The 19,440-nt window shown below is 32.9% G+C and overlaps 1 protein-coding gene and 1 long non-coding RNA gene across 2 annotated transcripts; one reads left to right on the plus strand and one right to left on the minus strand.

Moving 5' to 3' along the window:
* Positions 1–215: 215 nt before the first annotated feature.
* Positions 216–14,657, minus strand: LOC119078328. Its single transcript, XR_005087988.1, has 3 exons — positions 14,646–14,657; positions 14,360–14,363; positions 216–804 (listed from the first exon to the last, which is right to left on the minus strand). It is a non-coding gene; the product is annotated as an uncharacterized LOC119078328 (long non-coding RNA).
* A 978-nt stretch (positions 14,658–15,635) lies between these two features.
* On the plus strand, positions 15,636–17,965 carry LOC119078327. The gene is made up of 4 exons (XM_037185835.1): positions 15,636–15,910; positions 15,972–16,578; positions 17,461–17,626; positions 17,679–17,965. Exons 1-4 carry the CDS (start codon positions 15,669–15,671, stop codon positions 17,834–17,836), a joined length of 1,173 nt encoding a protein of 390 aa, XP_037041730.1. The 5' UTR covers positions 15,636–15,668; the 3' UTR covers positions 17,837–17,965.
* Positions 17,966–19,440: the final 1,475 nt, after the last annotated feature.

A 19,440-nucleotide genomic window follows, 5' to 3' on the forward strand; every position in this document is an offset into this window, starting at 1 on the left:
ATTTCAAAACTTTCTGTTACATTGAAAAAAAATAAACAAGTTACTTTATATTTACTTGAATACAATCCAATCGACGTTATTCATCCCACGTGCGATATCTCTTTATAATGCATACACATTACATACGTAAATGTTTTAGCTTTCGTGATGCATGTGGAATCAAAACTGGTTGCTCAATTTTAGTATGGTAATTTTAAGACGTCTCTGATACCTCTCACGGTGAGCTTGAAAATGTCCATACCTGATATGTCTGGCACATGAAATTTTTTAACTGATATTAGTAGAGGGCAGCTCCGTGATTCAGAATCACATAATATTAAAATCAAGTGTACGGCAAAATTTTGAGATAAACGAATTTTTCTTTGTTTGGGACCTAGGTCAATTTTTTTTCGCTCTAAATTTGTATTTCTGAGTTAGTCTAGAGTCTCACCTTTCTAACGATACCAAACACAAGCTGTGTTTTAACATGGACAAATAACTATATTACCGACTTAAGCTAGCCCTTATTTTATATTTTAGGTAGCCCTTAAGTCCGTATGAAAGTTATTTGTCCATGTTGAAAAACAGCATGTTTGGTATCGTTGGAAAGGTGAGACTCTAGGCTAACTCAGCAATACAAATTTAGAGCGAAAACAAATTGACCTAGGTCCCAAACAAAGAAAAATTCGTCTATCTGAAAATTTTGCCGTACACTTGATTTTAATATTATGTGATTCTGAATCACGGAGCTGCCCTCTACTAATATCAGTTAAAAAATTTCATGTGCCAGACATATCAGGTATGGACATTTTCAAGCTCACCGTGCTCTCTCTCTATCAACCGTTATAACAGAGTTTAAAATCGGAGGACGATGGTTTCAGAAGATCATTTAGAGTTAAGTTCAGATTAAGACTTTGTAAATTTTGTTTTTGATTTCTTCCACTAACTTTTGAAGTTGTGTAAAACAACGTCATATGATTGATTTTGTTCGTGCTAAAACGATACTACGAGGAAATAGCCTAGAAACATCAATTTTCATCGAGTTTTAAATTTGTAAATTCTAGCCGGCTAGTACCTTCCTCGAACATACTCGCCGGCCGCTGAAACCTCTGGAAGCTCTGTGCTCTATTTGGAAGTAACCTGAAGTCGCTACCCCTCGGAAAAATATAAGAGGTAGCAAACTATCCGCGGTTGTCTTGGGATGAATTTGACATTTTTTTGTTGCTATTATAAAATTATTTAAAATCAACCGTATACATTTCCGACATATGGTGTGAACCAGTTTTTTGATCAATATATGAATATATACTAGGACTTCGACTAAAAATTTACGTACAATTATTGAAATATTCTGGTTCGGAAATACTTTTTCTCATTTATAATCGTACCGAATTTTAAGTTTTTACTTTCCTATGCGTTTCAAATATTTTGTTTGGAGAAATACAAATGGGACGAGTGGAACAAACACGAGTGGAACAAACAAAATAATGAAACGAATAAAAAATAAAAACTTCAAATTCGGTGCATAAAAAAGTGAAATGTGTATTTGTAGCGGCTAATACTGCGAAAGTTGAAAATTTAATCCTCATGACTTTGTACACCTTTTGTAAAATCGCATATGGCCAAAACCACGTTGTACTCGCACAGATTTTTTCGTTTTTTGTCATCAAATAAATGGCAAAATAGTAAATCTTTTAGAAATTTTATTATTATAATAATATTTACTGTGAAAATTGTCTGAAACGTTAACATCATATCAGAAACCATTAATAATTTGTCCTCATGACATAAATTACAATTTTTCAAATGTTAAAATTTGTAAAGACATACAAAGAAAAACAAGCACGTTATTAGAAGTTGTTGGCTTAAAGATTGAAGCTATTTAGTGGAAAAGTTGACTTAGCATCATGCAAAAAGTTGAAATCTACTAAGTTTTTTTTTGAAACAGGACATATCATATTTTCATAAAATAATCCTACATTTGTATCTGTGTAAGACACAAATTCCACCCATGGAAGTTGTTATTTTGATAAAGTTCGTGGTTTGAGCCATATATTTTATCACTCCACATGTTACATCACGCAGTTAACGATTATCATTGGTTATAAGGAAGAAAACTTCAGCAAATTGAAAAAAAAATGCAATTTTTGAGTAAACCGGTAAAACGAATTTTTATGCGAGAATTAGAACAACTTTAGTGCTTAAATTGATAAATAGATGATTTTCATCTAAAGAATGATGTTTCAACTCTTAAAAATTCTTTGTTTCAACAGCAGTTTTGCCCACTAAGCGCAATTCCGAACCAGCAGTTCTCGAAATCATATAAAAACGGCCAGATTATTTATTGTCGAGATATTGATTACTACTGAAGAACATACCTTTCATCGAAACTATCGAATCGTGAGTCAGAATCGTATTCAGACATATCTACATCGTCGATTATTCGCTCTGCTTCCATATCACTTCCAGTTGAGCTATAAAATTTTCATATTTCAATATCAGGTTGATGTTAGTACAGCTGAAACTTTTTACATATAATTTTTGGCTGTTAACTGTTAATCGTTAAAATTTAAATTTAAACGAGACATATTAGAAACATCGTTAATTGAACCGTCAAAATTGTCTCTAAAACTACCCGATTTATTTTTACCTGCTTTAAAAATTCATTTCGAGTCAGGTTCGTCGTGGGTTTATAAAAATTCCCAGACGGTTTGTCTCTATTTCATTGGAAAATCCATAACATCTACGCTCTATCGTTAGTTCGTTATAATAGAGTTGGAAAAGTAATTGTGCTGCTCTCAACCATAAAAAAGGTGTCATTAGTATTGAACTAATGTCCTAGGCCGCGCGCGTCTGAATGACATTACCTTAAGTATAGTTTGAGAATAACAACGCATCCGTACAGCGACTTTTTTGTGCGAACATGTTCGAAACGCACTTATTTAAACGCCTTATAAATCGATTTAAGCCCGATTCATAGTCGTCCGTTTAGTTCATCCGTGTACTTGACAGATGTGCTCAAACAATAGAATGTAGGCGGAGTTTACGTAAACGGATGAACATTTGTTGTAAACGGATGAATTTTTCTTCTAAACGGATGAATTTTTTTTTTGAGACTGAAAGCACCTTTAAAGATAGAATTTCAAAGATGTTAGAAAAAGACAGAAATGTTTTGGTTATTGAGTGTTCCAGCTCGAATTTCGAAAACATTTCGAACAACTTCGTCCCCGCATAATCCCATATAAAAAATTGCAAAATTTAACGCAAAACTATTTTTTTCTATTGTGTCCCTGCAGCATAAAAGTGAACAAATGCAGACATTGCACATCGTGTCTGTAGAAGAATCAAACTACTCAAGCATTTGACTTGTTTACAGGTCTGTTGAGTATGTGTTTACACATCGTTCTGATGTGCTTTTCTTCGCACTCTATAATGATTAATAATAGACAGATGCAAAGAGAGCTTTTTTCGTAAACATTTATACGTGTTTGCCGATGTACGTTAAAAACAATATGCGTGTGTCTCATTCTTTCCCATTGTGTTTAATGGAAATTTAAACAATGCCGTACAGTAGGGTATTTCTCCCGGTTACGAGCACCATTAAGGATTTTTTTTTTAGATTTCCTATTGCGGTTTTGCATCCAAAACATGAAATAACTGAAGTTTACATGATATTAAGAGGTTGTTCTTCAATGAACACGTAGAAATTCACAAAATTATGTTTATTTTCACTTCGTTTAATAAATTTTTCAATAAAGTGATGGCATGTCAAAATTCCATTTACGAGCCCCCGTGAAAGTTACGAGCCCCCCCATTACGAGCCCCTTGATGAATTTATTGATTTTTCGTCGGTCAGTTACAATTTTGGTAATTATTTTTTATTGTTTTTTAGTAGTTACGATGATAATGAACGTATTTTCGATTAATTTAGCTAAAAAAGCGAAAGAAAAATTCACATTAACATGTAAACAAGAAAGGGCTCGTAACCGGGTGCTCGTAACTAGACCGATTTCTGACATCTAGACATTTGATTGAAAAAAATTTTCTTTGTAAAGTGTGTTTGGATGATCGGTTGCTGTAATTAATAAAAACTGTTTTAAAGCTTTGTACTCGAGCCAAATAAATGTTTAATGTTCAATTAATTGAATGAATTAGGATTAGCATCATAATTATGATTCCTTTCATTCGATATCAATAATTATTTCCGTTAGGGGCTCGTAACAGGGGGGGGGGGTGCTCGTAACCGGGAGAAATACCCTATACAAAATAAAATAAAACATCGGAACTAAGTGAATCCTTTCTTTACATCGATCTATTCGAAATCTGTTCCCAATTCTCTCTTTTACTTGATTTGTCACGCTCTAAGTGATAAAAGAAATTTCGCCCATTTCGTATTTTCAATATCGGTAGCTCATGTTTCGACATTTGGGCAAACGTACTTACATTATTCGTCAAAAAACCTATCTTCAATTTAGTAAACACTCATGTTTTTCTTAAATGTCAAGCATTAAAATTTCTCAATCATTTTCCTAGCAAATTCATTCGAAGTAATTTTATAATTTGTTTGAATTTAATTTTATTATTGACCACTTCGTGGGTTTTTCCAAGGCAGATTAGAACGATTAAAGATGAGTGGGCACACCAAATTTTGGTGCCCAGTCAAGCTAGAATAGATGCCCTGTCCACTGCCCAAGAAATAAATGCCCATAATCAATGCCCAGCCCACAAACATTGCTTACAAAAATCGTTTGTAAGTTTCACGAAAATTTATTATATTTAAAGGGCGCCCACGTTTCATCAAAATGCCCATGAGCTGCCCATGTTTTTGAAATTTGAAGCCTATGATGCGCATACCCATGGGCATGTCGCATAGACAGCTGGCGATAAGATCTTATTGAAACGGCGCCAATTAAAGAATTTTTAGCGAAAATTAAAAGGCGCAAAGGTTGAATAAAGGGTAAAATCTACTAATAAATACCTCTCTTGAGAAGCACCAAATGTAGCTTGATCAGAACTTTGCTGATTGTCTTCTTCGACATCACTAGAAGCGAAAAATAATATTAAGTCCATTATATCTCTCCTGCCTTGTAAAATGTAAAGTACGACAACTAATGTTGCAACTACCTTTCTTCAGAAACTTCACTTTGTTTAAACATGGCGCCAATAGGAAATTTTCTTAGTGGAGATATCAAATCTGCTTTTTCCAGATTCGAGTCCAATTTGTGTTCGGTTTCGACATTACAAAAAGCACTGCTGCATATTTGTCCGAACGTTTCAGCTACATTTTTTTCGTCGATTTTCGAAAGCAGTGGCCCGAACACATTTTCAATTCCTTTATTAATATCCGAAAGAATGTGGTCTTTGATATCCTCGATTATTTCAAAAACAAAATTCCGGGGAATAGCCATTTTACTGCTTAGTTTGAGGGCAAATTGCAGTGCAGATTCTTGAATCGATTCTTGGAACTGGCCAAGATTTACACCAGAATTTATTGATTCATTTGTTGATTTATTTGTATCATTGTTCGTTTCCTGAGAACAAAGAATCACTTTAAATAACGAATTTGTAAAGATGAGTACACAGTTCCTGAAAAATGGTTGAAAAATTACTGAAAAATTGCATACGAAAAATTGCACACTGGCTGAAAAATGTTTAAAAAATGTGTGGAATTACAGTCCAATCTTACCAGTGTATACTTTAATAGAATACAAATGCTGCGCCATTGGTAATTATATTTCTCCGAAGTTACCAATAGCGCAGTATTTGTATTCCATTAAAGTATACACTGGTAAGATTGGACTGTAATTCCACACATTTTTAGCCAGTGGACCAGTATGCAATTTTTCAGTAATTTTTCAACCATTTTTCAGGAACTGTGTACTCACTCGCCTTAAGTAAATTATCAATAGTGTTAATGTGTGAGCTTGTATCTGTCGTTTTTAACTGTATTTCCGGTAGAAGTTTAATACTAATTTTCAACTTAGTGACGAAATGTGAAACTTTCGTTGCCATTATTGAGAAAAACGTTGTATGTAACTCGGTGATAAATGGATTTTTAGGTACACGATGTGTAGCGTAATATTGTACACATCTAAGGACTCCTTAGTAAGGAGTCATTCAATTTTTTTTAGCGCGCAGGGGTGAAGGAGTGTCTACAAACCGTCTTTATTAGCGTTCGCACTTTTTGAATGGTTTCCAAAAATTTTCGTCTGAATAGCACAAATATATAGAGACCGTTGTGATAATATAAGAAAGTAACTCAATTTCCCATTTTATTGTAATGAGGGAGAGTCGCATATTAATTGATAAAAAAATTGTGCATCATAACTATCGTGGATTTATATCACTTTAGCCTTTTGTTACTCTCAAAGGCTTTTCTAGAAGATAAAAATCTAAGCAACGACGTATCAACGGGTTGGTCTTAACTCTGAAGGAAAATGATATTGTTATAGTAGATACCGCTACCTCATGCAGTTGTGGAATATTAATTTGATCGGTTCGATTAGCAACTATCTACTGAAACGCACTTGATTTGTTTGTTGATGATTTCGTGTCTTTTTCAAACATCTCTCCAAATGGCGCTTAAATGTGTCCAATGTGTCCAAAATTTTATTGCATAATTTGCATTGGTAACTGTTTGGACCTCTGATTTTATGAACGTTTTGTATGTGTTTGCACAACTTATTAATGTCGTCGAATTGAATTGGACAAACGAAACACGGTAGATTCATATTGATCTGTAAATTTTGATACAGAAAAATGGTCGAGTAATCAGTTTTCACAGGCTGTGTAGAATTTAAACTATACCTGAAAATTGTTTTATTTATCTGATTGAATGTATATTAGAGACAATTAATATCTTCCATAAGAATGCAGTGTGAGTATATTTACGAGATAATAAACTTCGAAACTTGACACTTTGTTACAACAAATCAAAACCGACGGTGGCTTTTTTAATTTTACAAGTAGCGAGTCAATGGTTGTTTATATATGCACTCAAAGAATTTGAAATACATACGAAATTATCGAACTACATTCACCACATTATCCAATAGTAAAGTAAATCTCAGAGAAACAGTCCCTGGAATTAATATACAGTGCTGGTAGACATATTCGACACCAAGAGCTAAACAACATATACAAAAGAGGCATCACATCTGTCAAAATTCCTGAAACTATAGAACCGATAGGTCTATTCAGAGAACTTATGGTATGAGCTTAATTTGTTATTCGAAAGGTAGCACGGTGAGCTTGAAATAAATTTTAGTGGAAAGTGGTTGTACACAACATGTTATTGCTGTTTATAAAGTGTAGTAGAGGGCTAGGCCCCGATCATTTTTGATAGAAATGAAAATCGCTTGTGCGAGAGTTTTTGAGATAATCCATTTGTGCATGCATTTTTGGACCCCCGTGAAACAGTTCCACTAACAAAACTTAGATTTTTCGCATAGTTTCGACAGAAAATTTATAGTATCCGTTAGCTTGAGTCTCAACCTTTCTAACGATACCACATACAGCATATTTCTTTCTGAGTTAGTGAAGTGAGGAAACCTGGAGAAGAATGTCTTAAACTGGAATCAGGACATACATTCTTCTACCAAGGAAGTGACAGTCAGATGCTGATGCACGGTGTCGGATTATTCATACATAAACGATGGTCAAATAGCATAACTCACACGAAGAGTACATCTGATAGAGTATGCCTGAAGATCAACAAATGATACACTGTGAAAGCAATTCAGGCCTAGGCACCCACATCCACACATGACGATGAAGAAGTAGAACAATTTTATTTTGAAAAAGCTCTGGACGAAAACCCATCACACTACCAGTATTTAATCGGTGATTTCAATGCGAAGCTGGGAAAACGAGGAGAAGATTCCGAAGCCTTTATTGGCAGTTTTAGCTACGACAGAAGAAATGAACGTGGAGATACTTTACTAAATTTCCTACAACAACACAAATTGTTCGCAATGAATTCATTTTTTACTGGAAATCCTCAACGGAAATGGATTTGGGCCAGTTCAGATGGTGTAACGGAAAATGAGATTGATCAAAGCCCCTAGCAGGGTAGTAGAAAAAAATAGAGTAGTACTTTAATCGAAATATGCGAATATTTCCATACCTTTTTTTCATAATGTCATTGCAAAATTACCATTAAGTCTGCTAATGGTATTATTGGTATCAAATTACTACTCTACTTGACGTGGTAAAACCTCTATTACCCTACTAGGTGCTTTGGATTGATTAAAACATAACGCACTGCAAGTCGACCGTTAAGAACGTCCCTGTCCTAAACAACGTGTAACGACTGGTAGTGATCACAGAATGCTACGAGCAAAAATTAAAACTATTCTCGAAACTATTTGAAACTGTAGCAAACAATTAAATACTATTTGAAATTGTAGCCAACAACTTGAAACTATTTAAAACTGTAGCAAAATATTTAAAACTATCTAAAACTGTAGCAAACAATTTAAAACTATTTGAAATTGTAGCAAACTATTTGAAACTATTTGAAAATGTAGCAAACAATTTGAAACCAAGGTTGAAACTATTTAAAACTCTAGCAAACAATTTGAAACTGTAGCAAACAATTTGAAACTGTAGCAAACAAGTTGAAACTATTTAAAACTCTAGCAAACAATTTGAAACTGTAGCAAACAATTTGAAACTTTTGCAAACAATTTGAAACTGTAGCAAACAATTTGAAACTGTAGCAAACAATTTGAAACTGTTGCAAACAATTTGAAGTTGTAGCAAACAATTTGAAACTGTAGCAAACAGTTTGAAACTGTTGCAAACAATTTGAAACTGTAGCAAACAATTTGAAACTGTTGCAAACAATTTGAAACTGTTGCAAACAATTTAAAACTGTAGCAAACAATTTGAAACTGTTGCAAACAATTTGAAACTATTTAAAACTCTAGCAAACAATTTGAAACTGGAGCAAACAATTTGAAACTGTTGCAAACAATTTGAAACTTTAGCAAACAATTTGAAACTGTTGCAAACAATTTGAAACTGTAGCAAACTATTTAAAACTGTAGCAAACTATTTAAAACTGTAGCAAACAATTTGAAACTGTAGAAAGCAATTTGAAACTGTTGCAAACAATTTGAAACTGTAGCAAACAATTTAAAACTGTAGCAAACAATTTGAAACTGTAGAAAACAATTTGAAACTGTTGCAAACAATTTGAAACTGTAGCAAACTATTTAAAACTGTAGCAAACAATTTGAAACTGTAGAAAACAATTTGAAACTGTTGCAAACAATTTGAAACTGTAGCAAACTATTTAAAACTGTAGCAAACAAGTTGAAACTATTTAAAACTCTAGCAAACAATTTAAAACTCTAGCAAACAATTTGAAACTGTTGCAAACAATTTGAAACTGTAGCAAACAATTTGAAACTGTAGCAAACAATTTGAAACTGTTGCAAACAATTTGAAACTGTAGCAAACAATTTGAAACTGTTGCAAACAATTTGAAACTGTTGCAAACAATTTGAAACTGTTGCAAACAATTTGAAACTGTAGCAAACAATTTGAAACTGTTGCAAACAATTTAAAACTATTTAAAACTCTAGCAAACAATTTGAAACTGAAGCAAACAATTTGAAACTGTTGCAAACAATTTGAAACTGTAGCAAACAATTTGAAACTGTAGCAAACAATTTAAAACTGTAGCAAACAATTTGAAACTGTAGAAAACAATTTGAAACTGTAGCAAACAATTTGAAACTGTAGCAAACAATTTGAAACTGTTGCAAACAATTTGAAACTGTAGCAAACAATTTGAAACTGTTGCAAACAATTTGAAACTGTAGCAAACAATTTGAAACTGTAGCAAACAATTTGAAACTGTAGCAAACAATTTGAAACTATAGCAAACAATTTGAAATTGTTGCAAACAATTTGAAACTGTAGCAAACAAGTTGAAACTATTTAAAACTCTAGCAAACAATTTGAAACTGTTGCAAACAATTTGAAACTGTAGCAAACAATTTGAAACTGTTGCAAACAATTTGAAACTGTAGCAAACAATTTGAAACTGTAGCAAACAATTTGAAACTGTTGCAAACAATTTGAAACTATTTAAAACTCTAGCAAACAATTTGAAATTGTTGCAAACAATTTGAAACTGTAGCAAACAATTTGAAACTGTAGCAAACAATTTGAAACTGTAGCAAACAAGTTGAAACTATTTAAAACTCTAGCAAACAATTTGAAACTGTAGCAAACAATTTGAAACTGTAGCAAACAATTTGAAACTATTTGAGACTGTAGCAAGCAAATTAAAACTATTTAAAACTGTAGCAAACTATTTAAAACTCTAGCAAACAATTTGAAACTGTAGCAAACAATTTGAAACTGTAGCAAACTATTTAAAACTGTAGCAAATAAGTTGAAACTATTTAAAACTCCAACAAACAATTTGAAACTGTAGCAAACAATTTGAAACTATTTGAGACTGTAGCAAACAAATTGAAACTATTTAAAACTGTAGCAAACTATTTAAAACTCTAGCAAACAATTTGAAACTGTAGCAAACAATTTGAAACTGTAGCAAACTATTTGAAACTGTAGCAAACAATTTAAACTATTTAAAACTGTAGAAAACAATTCAAAACTATTTGAAACTGTAGCAAACTATTTGAAACTGTAGCAAACAATTTGAAACTGTAGCAAACAAGTTGAAACTATTTAAAACTCTAGCAAACAATTTGAAACTGTAGCAAACAATTTGAAACTGTAGCAAACAATTTAAACTATTTAAAACTGTAGAAAACAATTCAAAACTATTTGAAACTGTAGCAAACTATTTGAAACTGTAGCAAACAATTTGAAACTGTAGCAAACAAGTTGAAACTATTTAAAACTCTAGCAAACAATTTGAAACTGTAGCAAACAATTTGAAATTGTTGCAAACAATTTGAAACTGTAGCAAACAAGTTGAAACTATTTAAAACTCTAGCAAACAATTTGAAACTGTTGCAAACAATTTGAAACTGTAGCAAACAATTTGAAACTGTTGCAAACAATTTGAAACTGTAGCAAACAATTTGAAACTGTAGCAAACAATTTGAAACTGTTGCAAACAATTTGAAACTATTTAAAACTCTAGCAAACAATTTGAAATTGTTGCAAACAATTTGAAACTGTAGCAAACAATTTGAAACTGTAGCAAACAATTTGAAACTGTAGCAAACAAGTTGAAACTATTTAAAACTCTAGCAAACAATTTGAAACTGTAGCAAACAATTTGAAACTGTAGCAAACAATTTGAAACTATTTGAGACTGTAGCAAGCAAATTAAAACTATTTAAAACTGTAGCAAACTATTTAAAACTCTAGCAAACAATTTGAAACTGTAGCAAACAATTTGAAACTGTAGCAAACTATTTAAAACTGTAGCAAATAAGTTGAAACTATTTAAAACTCCAACAAACAATTTGAAACTGTAGCAAACAATTTGAAACTATTTGAGACTGTAGCAAACAAATTGAAACTATTTAAAACTGTAGCAAACAATTTGAAACTGTAGCAAACAATTTGAAACTATTTGAGACTGTAGCAAACAAATTGAAACTATTTAAAACTGTAGCAAACTATTTAAAACTCTAGCAAACAATTTGAAACTGTAGCAAACAATTTGAAACTGTAGCAAACTATTTGAAACTGTAGCAAACAATTTAAACTATTTAAAACTGTAGAAAACAATTCAAAACTATTTGAAACTGTAGCAAACTATTTGAAACTATTTAAAACTGTAACAAACAATTTGAAACTATTTAAAACTGTAGCAAAAAATTGAAAACTATCTAAAACTGCAGCAAACAATTTGAAACTATTTGAAACTGTAGCAAACAATTTAAACTATTTAAAACTGTAGAAAACAATTCAAAACTATTTAAAACTGTAGCAAACAATTTGAAACTATTTGAAACTGTAGCAAACTATTTGAAACTGTAGCAAACAATTTGAAACTATTTGAAACTGTAGCAAACTATTTGAAACTGTAGCAAACAATTTGAAACTATTTGAAACTGTAGAAAACTATTTGAAACTGTAGCAAACTATTTGAAACTGTAGCAAACTATTTGAAACTGTAGCAAACAATTTGAAACTATTTGAAACTGTAGAAAACTATTTGAAACTGTAGCAAACTATTTAAAACTGTAGCAAAAAATTAAAAACTATCTAAGACTGTAGCAAACAATTTGAAACTATTTGAAACTGTAGAAAACTATTTGAAACTGTAGCAAACAATTTGAAACTATTTGAAACTGTAGCAAAAAATTTGAAACTATTTGAAACTGTAGAAAACTATTTGAAACTGTAGCAAACAATTTAAACTATTTAAAACTGTAGGAAACAATTCAAAACTATTTGAAACTGTAGCAAACTATTTGAAACTATTTAAAACTGTAGCAAAAAATTGAAAACTATCTAAGACTTTAGCAAACAATTTGAAACTATTTGAAACTGTAGAAAACTATTTGAAACTGTAGCAAACAATTTAAATTATTTAAAACTGTAGGAAACAATTCAAAACTATTTGAAACTGTAGCAAACTATTTGAAACTATTTAAAACTGTAGCAAAAAATTGAAAACTATCTAAGACTGTAGCAAACAATTTGAAACTATTTGAAACTGTAGCAAACTATTTGAAACTGTAGCAAACAATTTGAAACTATTTGAAACTGTAGCAAACTATTTGAAACTGTAGCAAACAATTTGAAACTATTTGAAACTGTAGCAAACTATTTGAAACTGTAGCAAACAATTTAAACTATTTAAAACTGTAGAAAACAATTAAAAACTATTTGAAACTGTAGCAAACTATTTGAAACTATTTAAAACTGTAACAAACAATTTGAAACTATTTAAAACTGTAGAAAACAATTCAAAACTATTTGAAACTGTAGCAAACTATTTGAAACTATTTAAAACTGTAGCAAACAATTTGAAACTATTTAAAACTGTAGCAAAAAATTGAAAACTATCTAAAACTGTAGCAAACAATTTGAAACTATTTGAAACTCTAGCAAACTATTTGAAACTGTAGCAAACAATTTGAAACTGTAGCAAACAAGTTGAAACTATTTGAAACTGTAGCAAACAATTTGAAACTGTAGCAAACAATTTGAAACTATTTAAAACTGCAGCAAACAATTTGAAACTATTTAAAACTGTAGCAAACAATTTGAAACTATTTGAGACTGTAGCAAACAATTTGAAACTATTTAAAATTTTAGCAAAAAATTGAAAACTATCTAAATCTGTAGCAAACAATTTGAAACTATTTGAAACTGTAGCAAACTATTTAAAACTGTAGCAAACAACTTGAAACTATTTGAAACTGTAGCAAACTATTTGAAATTGTAGCAAACTATTTGAAACTATTTAAAAATGAAGCAAACAAACCAAGTCCATCTATTACCTTTCACTCGAATGGGTTCCACGGTTTTAACTTATTATAAAATTATAAAATTATTAGTGATTATAATGGAACACGAAATGTCATATAATTAAGAGTTCAGCAAACAAAAATATGTTTTCCTAATACAGCGGCGAATTTGCTCAATAATATCAATAATTATCAATAATATTTCAGTACTTAGAATTTTTGTTTCAAAGTTTCGTGGGAAGTCCGAGGAAACTTGACCTTAACCTGTAACAGATGGCAATATTGACCAATGACCAATATTATTATCGGGTCTATTACGTCCATCGATCAAAATATTTTTGTACTTCAATTTTGTTCAAATGCATTTTAATTCATAGAGAACTTGTCATTATTTTTGTCAAATAATGTCACTATTTCGTGACGTTATTACGGATGATGATGAAGCCGATACAGATGAATAGCCGTATGTGACAGGTTAAACATGTAATATAATAATATAATTCGCTATCGCCTCTGGTTGATAGCTTTCGTAAAGTTTCATTTGGGTACATGTTAAGAATAGGACTACAAAGATATTGTAAGATTGTGGGTTCCTGGCGGGTCTGTCACATAGATACTGGAATGACCGGGCGTGTGTGAAGATGGCTTAAAGTGGTTTTAGTAGTTCATTTCATTTCATTAATTTTCATTTAAAAAAATCTTTAACAATGATCCGCTTAGCTCCAGTTTCTATACAATTCTAAGGAGCTACATTCCAGATACAAAGGTGCAAGATTATTATATAAATTTAAACGTTTCAACGTTTAATAATAGGGAACTGTTTAATTAGTAATTAATTAACTGCAAACAGTATAGAGGTGTTTGTTACTGTTCCGAATATGGAACTGTTTCTTACTATTCGGATCAGTATTAAATTGTTTGTAAATGTTCTTAAGCGTAAAGAACAATTCCAAACTCTTTCGAACAGTACTATTACCAACAGTATTGAACAGTTTCATACTGTTTAGAACAGTAGCAAACAATTCCATATTGCATGGAAAGTAACAAACTGTTCAATACTGTTGGTAATAGTACGGAATTTTCTTTATAGTTTGTTACTGTTCGCAACAGTTCGTGGGTTCTTGGCAACATGCACTTTATTATTATTTCGTATGGTACAGTAAGAACATTTCATTTCGTTTTCATCTTTGTCACAAACAATTATTTCGGAAAGAAGTAATAAAAATTAGACAAAATTATTTTGCTCTCCACGTCAAAGAAAAACCGATAGTAGGTCAAACACGTTAGGTCACTGCACCCGGGGCCAGTTCATGTAGTGCGTTCAGACCATTGGTGAATTTTCTCGATGGTCATTCAATGAACTTTTAACGAAAAATTGGTGCACGAGAGGGTCCCGAACTGTATCGGCTTCATCATCATCCGTAAAAACGTCACGAAATAGTGACATTATTTGAACCGTGTCATTTGAATAATGCCCATATAACAATAGCATATCCGTTAACATTTTCGCTAGCAGGCCTGTATTTCAAATCTAACCTAAACATAGCTATTGTGGATTCATTCGTTAAGTTGCGTCTATCCCAAAACTAAATATCAATTATCCCTCAACATTCAAAAAGAAAATTTTCATTTCACCGCCCGGTAAGTTGCATACTTCCACGACAATTTTCGGTCTTTTTTGCTGGAAATTAACTGGAAATTTTCGATTTTTTAAGTGTTAATAATTTAAATTATAATCGCGATAACTTAGCTCTACTGAATTTACACACGTCAGTCATATACTTTTGTGAAGTTTTATAATCCATTTTTCATTTATTTCTTGTGTTTATTTACAAAAATGAAACGAGCTTTGCAAGAACCATCGAAACTAGAGTTTTTGTTTATATGCCCTGAAGCCAAAAAGCTTAAAGCGAATGAGCAAAGCGTTTCTAATGTATGTTTAAACTTTTTACGTGCTTCGGTCGACGGTCGAAATGTACTTATTAACCGACAAAGCCGGATTAACAATTCCAGCGACCTGGGCTGATGACATTAACTAGGAAGTAAATGATCACGAGTGGACAGAGCGAAATTTTTTTTAAATTATCTTTTGTCAAAACGTTCTGTTGCTCACTTCTCAGCGCCCTTAACTACTCTAGCGCCCTGGGCTTAGCCCACTTAGCCCATGGGTTATCCAGCCCTGATAACTGACCTTTCCAATGATTGGCTAATTATTTACCTATACCAATGTATCATTTTATCACAGTGTAAACGATTTTTTGTTCTATTTAGAGCATGGCAAACCACATTCGACCAGTATCTAATATGACTTTTTCAAAGTCGAATAATCTACCGGTTGCAAATCCAAATCCGAAGCCAAATGCAAATGAAAATCCCAATTCCAATACAAACCCCAAAAAGCATTATCTTCGTCCGAAGAAAATTGATCGCATGTCAAACAGGGCAATTGAGGAAATTATTAAAAAGAATGAAAGGCTTGAGGAAGAAAATACGATGCTAAAGAATGAAGTCAACATGTAATATGAAATTTCTTCAACCCTGAAACATATAGGTGACTAAATGACAATGTTTTTTTAGTCTAAAAGCTGGGGTGAATGGCAGGATGCTTTTGCCCGAAGATTTTTTTGTTACTGACACGGCAGTGCAAGTGTGCATGGACAATTTCGTAAACAAAGTTTCGATTGACACTGGAACTCAGACTATGGTCGACGATGCAGTTTCGGGGACCGACATGGGAGTTCAAGTGTCAATGGACAACTTTGTTAAGAAAACGATGCACGTTTTGGTTGACACTGGAACACAGACACAGACTATGGTCGACAATACGGTTTCAGAGACTGACATGGAAGCGGAAGTGTCTTTGGAAAATGAAGCAAGCAAAGCGGTGCACGTTTCGATTGACAGTGAAACAGAAACTGTGTTCGCTGATGCACAAAATGTCGTTTGGGTCAAAGATGCGGCGGTCCAGGCTATGATAAGCGTTTCAGACATAGGGACAATGACTATTGCCGAGCATGAAGTTAGGGAGACAGGTCACGCGGTTGAGGTCAACCAGGCTGCAGCTAAAGTAGATAACAATATTTTATTGGACCTACTGCCATGGCTTCAAGTCGTTCGTGAAAAGGACGACTTCTTTAATTTAGAAAGGCAGCTCATTTTCGATGAAACGCTGCAGGATGATCTGGTAAATATACTGAGGGATTTTTTTGAAAGTGGACCAGGCTCCGTCGGAGTTATTTTTTAGCGACTCTTTGTTTACATGCCCAGATAGCCCTTGGTTTCTTTTTAATATTCTTTTATTGGCTAGGGAACTTCCACCAAAAGTCGAAAAAGGGTGTTTTTTGTACGTGATTTACTGCCGCTACAGGCTATGTGTGGGGGTTCATTGGATAGGTATTGTCCAGGAGACACGGGGCATGCAAAAACATCTTACATGTTGTGCACCATTCTTCGAAAATGACAAAAATACTGTTTCAGTCAAAGGTTGAAAATTTTGATGAACTTCAAAAGGTGATATCTAGCACCTGGCGAATGTTTATTTTTAGATTAGTGGATGCCCTGATAGAAACTTAACCTAGCTTTACAATGATACCTCACTTGCTATAGAAGTGACAGGTTCAGGATACTTTGTGAATAGTGTTCACGGGCCTGACACTATTCAAGATATTATTCATTTTTTAAATCTAACCATAAACATTCGCAAGGTGCGAGATATCACCTTTTGAAATTCATCAAAATTTACATCCTTTGACTGACACAATATTTTCGTTATTTTCGAACAACGGTACAGGACATGTAAGATATCTGTGCTTGCCCCGTATCTCCATGACAATACCTATCCAATGAGCCCACACACATGTCCATAGCCTGAAGCGGAGCGGCAGTACATCACGTATAAAAAACACCCTTTTTCGACTTTTGGTGGAAGTTCCCTAGTCAAAAAAAGAATATTAAAATGAAACGCCTGGTCCACTTTCAAAAAAATCCGTCTCTATTTCAATACAATTTTCGTTTTGAAGTATCTCGGTTAGAAGCCAGAAATGAGCCTGATCTTTTCTTTATAAAGATTTCCACAGCAGCAGTTGCAATAAAGTCACCAGACGAAACCAATTTTTTAAAATGTTTACTCGCCAGAGTTTTTAGTCCAGATTTTTTTGTTAACACCCTTGCATTCAACGCCCGAGGAAAGAAGGTTCAATTCAAGGGTACCATTACCTTGCGTTGTTTCGCAGGTGAGAATACTTTAAAATGAGCCTGAGACGAGCTAACCAAATTTTCCGCTAGTGGCGATGATGAGAAAATTCGAAAAGGAAAAGAAACAAAAGGAAAAGAAACAGGAAGAAGAAGAGGAAACGATCGAGAAATTCAAAAACAAAATTCAGGCCTTTGTGACCGATTTTAAGGTATTGGTAAAACGTAATCCAAATAACTGGCCCCAATAAATGCCGATTGGGTCGGATCAATTAATTTTTGCCTGTTGTCACTGTAAATTTTCCGATATGATTTGAGAATAAAATCAAAACTAGTTAAACCGCATTTACTACTTGGCTAAAATAACTATCCGTATCCGATCTTATCTAATATAACTCACCCACAACCGATTCGTCAGGAACTACAAGATTATTACTCCAATTCACATTTAAAAGAAAAATTTACGTTAGCGCGACTCTTTTCTTAAACAAATTTTAGACAGTCACGGCGCAGTTCTTTCAACAAATTCAATTCAAAGCAGAGGTGAATATGTTTGAATTGATTTCCTGGACTAAAAATCAATTCGAATATAATTTGATTGTAGATCAAAATAATAAATTATTGTGAGTGATTTTCGTATTCGCGCAAATGAGATTTTTTTTGAATTTTTCGTTTTTATTTGAATTGAATTATTATTTATAATGTAAAGTTGTCTATATAACACCTTAACTGAGGCGTTAGCCTTTGAAATTTTCCAGCCGATCAAAAGAAACTTCTTGCGGCGCAAGAACGATCCTTAATAGATCTTAGGGAAAAAAAGGTCATTCGGCAAAAAGGGTCGTTATAGGGAAAGGACAAGGTCGAATGAATGTCACAAACCAGGTATTAGCGACCGAAATAACTTTTTTTTATTTTATCTAAATTTCAATGAACTAATTAATCGACTTGAAACTAAAGCTAGCTCTCTTAACCTACTTGGCAACCTTAATCTAAATTTGCATTCCTTAAACTATAATTGGCAACCTTAACCTAAATTTGCATTCTTAAAACTATTGCGGCCGAATGTTTCACTTTTCACTTCAAAGATTTAATGCGCATTAAATAAATAATAGATAACGTTGGGTACCTTTGAGATGTGGAATTGATGTAGCCAACGGGCAACCACGTGTGGGCAGGGGCAGGCAGATAATCGGGTCCATGCGGTTAACTCAAATTAATCAGGAACTCACAGTTGTCTTTATGGGAATTGAATTCAGGGAAAACACTTTCATATGGAAATGCTCTCGGATTTAATCACTTTCGCCAAAGAACGAAATAAAAAAAAATGATGGCGTCACAGTCCTTTTTCATCACACTTCTTCATCAAAAATAAATTCGTCCGTACATTAGAATTGTCCGAAATAATTAGTCTTGAAGAGTATCGATCACTACTGGATTACAAAGACACTTTTTCTTTTGCACTTTCTATACGTTAAAAAGCCGATGGCCGACGATTTACTTTCGTTATGCAATATCGCTTAGTCTAACTAGAATTAATTGTAAAGCAACACGTCTGTCCTTTCGAACGGATAGCTTAAGACTGATTTTGAAACCGATTAGGACGATCATACGTTCGAGCCCATTCGTCTCCAAAAACCGGAACTGCGATTATTGATCCCTTAACGTTAACAATTATGAAACGTCGGTCATGAAATCAACAATCGGTGTGTCCCAATTAATTAAACACCTCACGCGCCAATATTTAAACTAAATTTTTGTTACAATATTCCTCTTACGATCTATGGTCTTACGTATGGTCGCTAAAATTTATTTATTTTATTTTCTTTCTTTTATATTTGTATTCGTATTTTCTTTC

The sequence above is a fragment of the Bradysia coprophila genome, unplaced genomic scaffold (assembly GCF_014529535.1).
Source record: "Bradysia coprophila strain Holo2 unplaced genomic scaffold, BU_Bcop_v1 contig_248, whole genome shotgun sequence".
NCBI lineage: Eukaryota > Metazoa > Arthropoda > Insecta > Diptera > Sciaridae > Bradysia > Bradysia coprophila.

What these genes read in the sequence shown, in the direction of transcription:
- LOC119078327 (XM_037185835.1), top strand. Translation starts at nt 15,669, where the DNA reads ATGGCAAACCACATTCGACCAGTATCTAATATGACTTTTTCAAAGTCG. An exon ending in CTAAAGAATGAAGTCAACAT is followed by an intron (nt 15,911 to 15,971) that starts GTAATATGAAAT and finishes ATGTTTTTTTAG; the next exon opens with TCTAAAAGCTGGGGTGAATG. An exon ending in AAACGCTGCAGGATGATCTG is followed by an intron (nt 16,579 to 17,460) that starts GTAAATATACTG and finishes TTCTTTATAAAG; the next exon opens with ATTTCCACAGCAGCAGTTGC.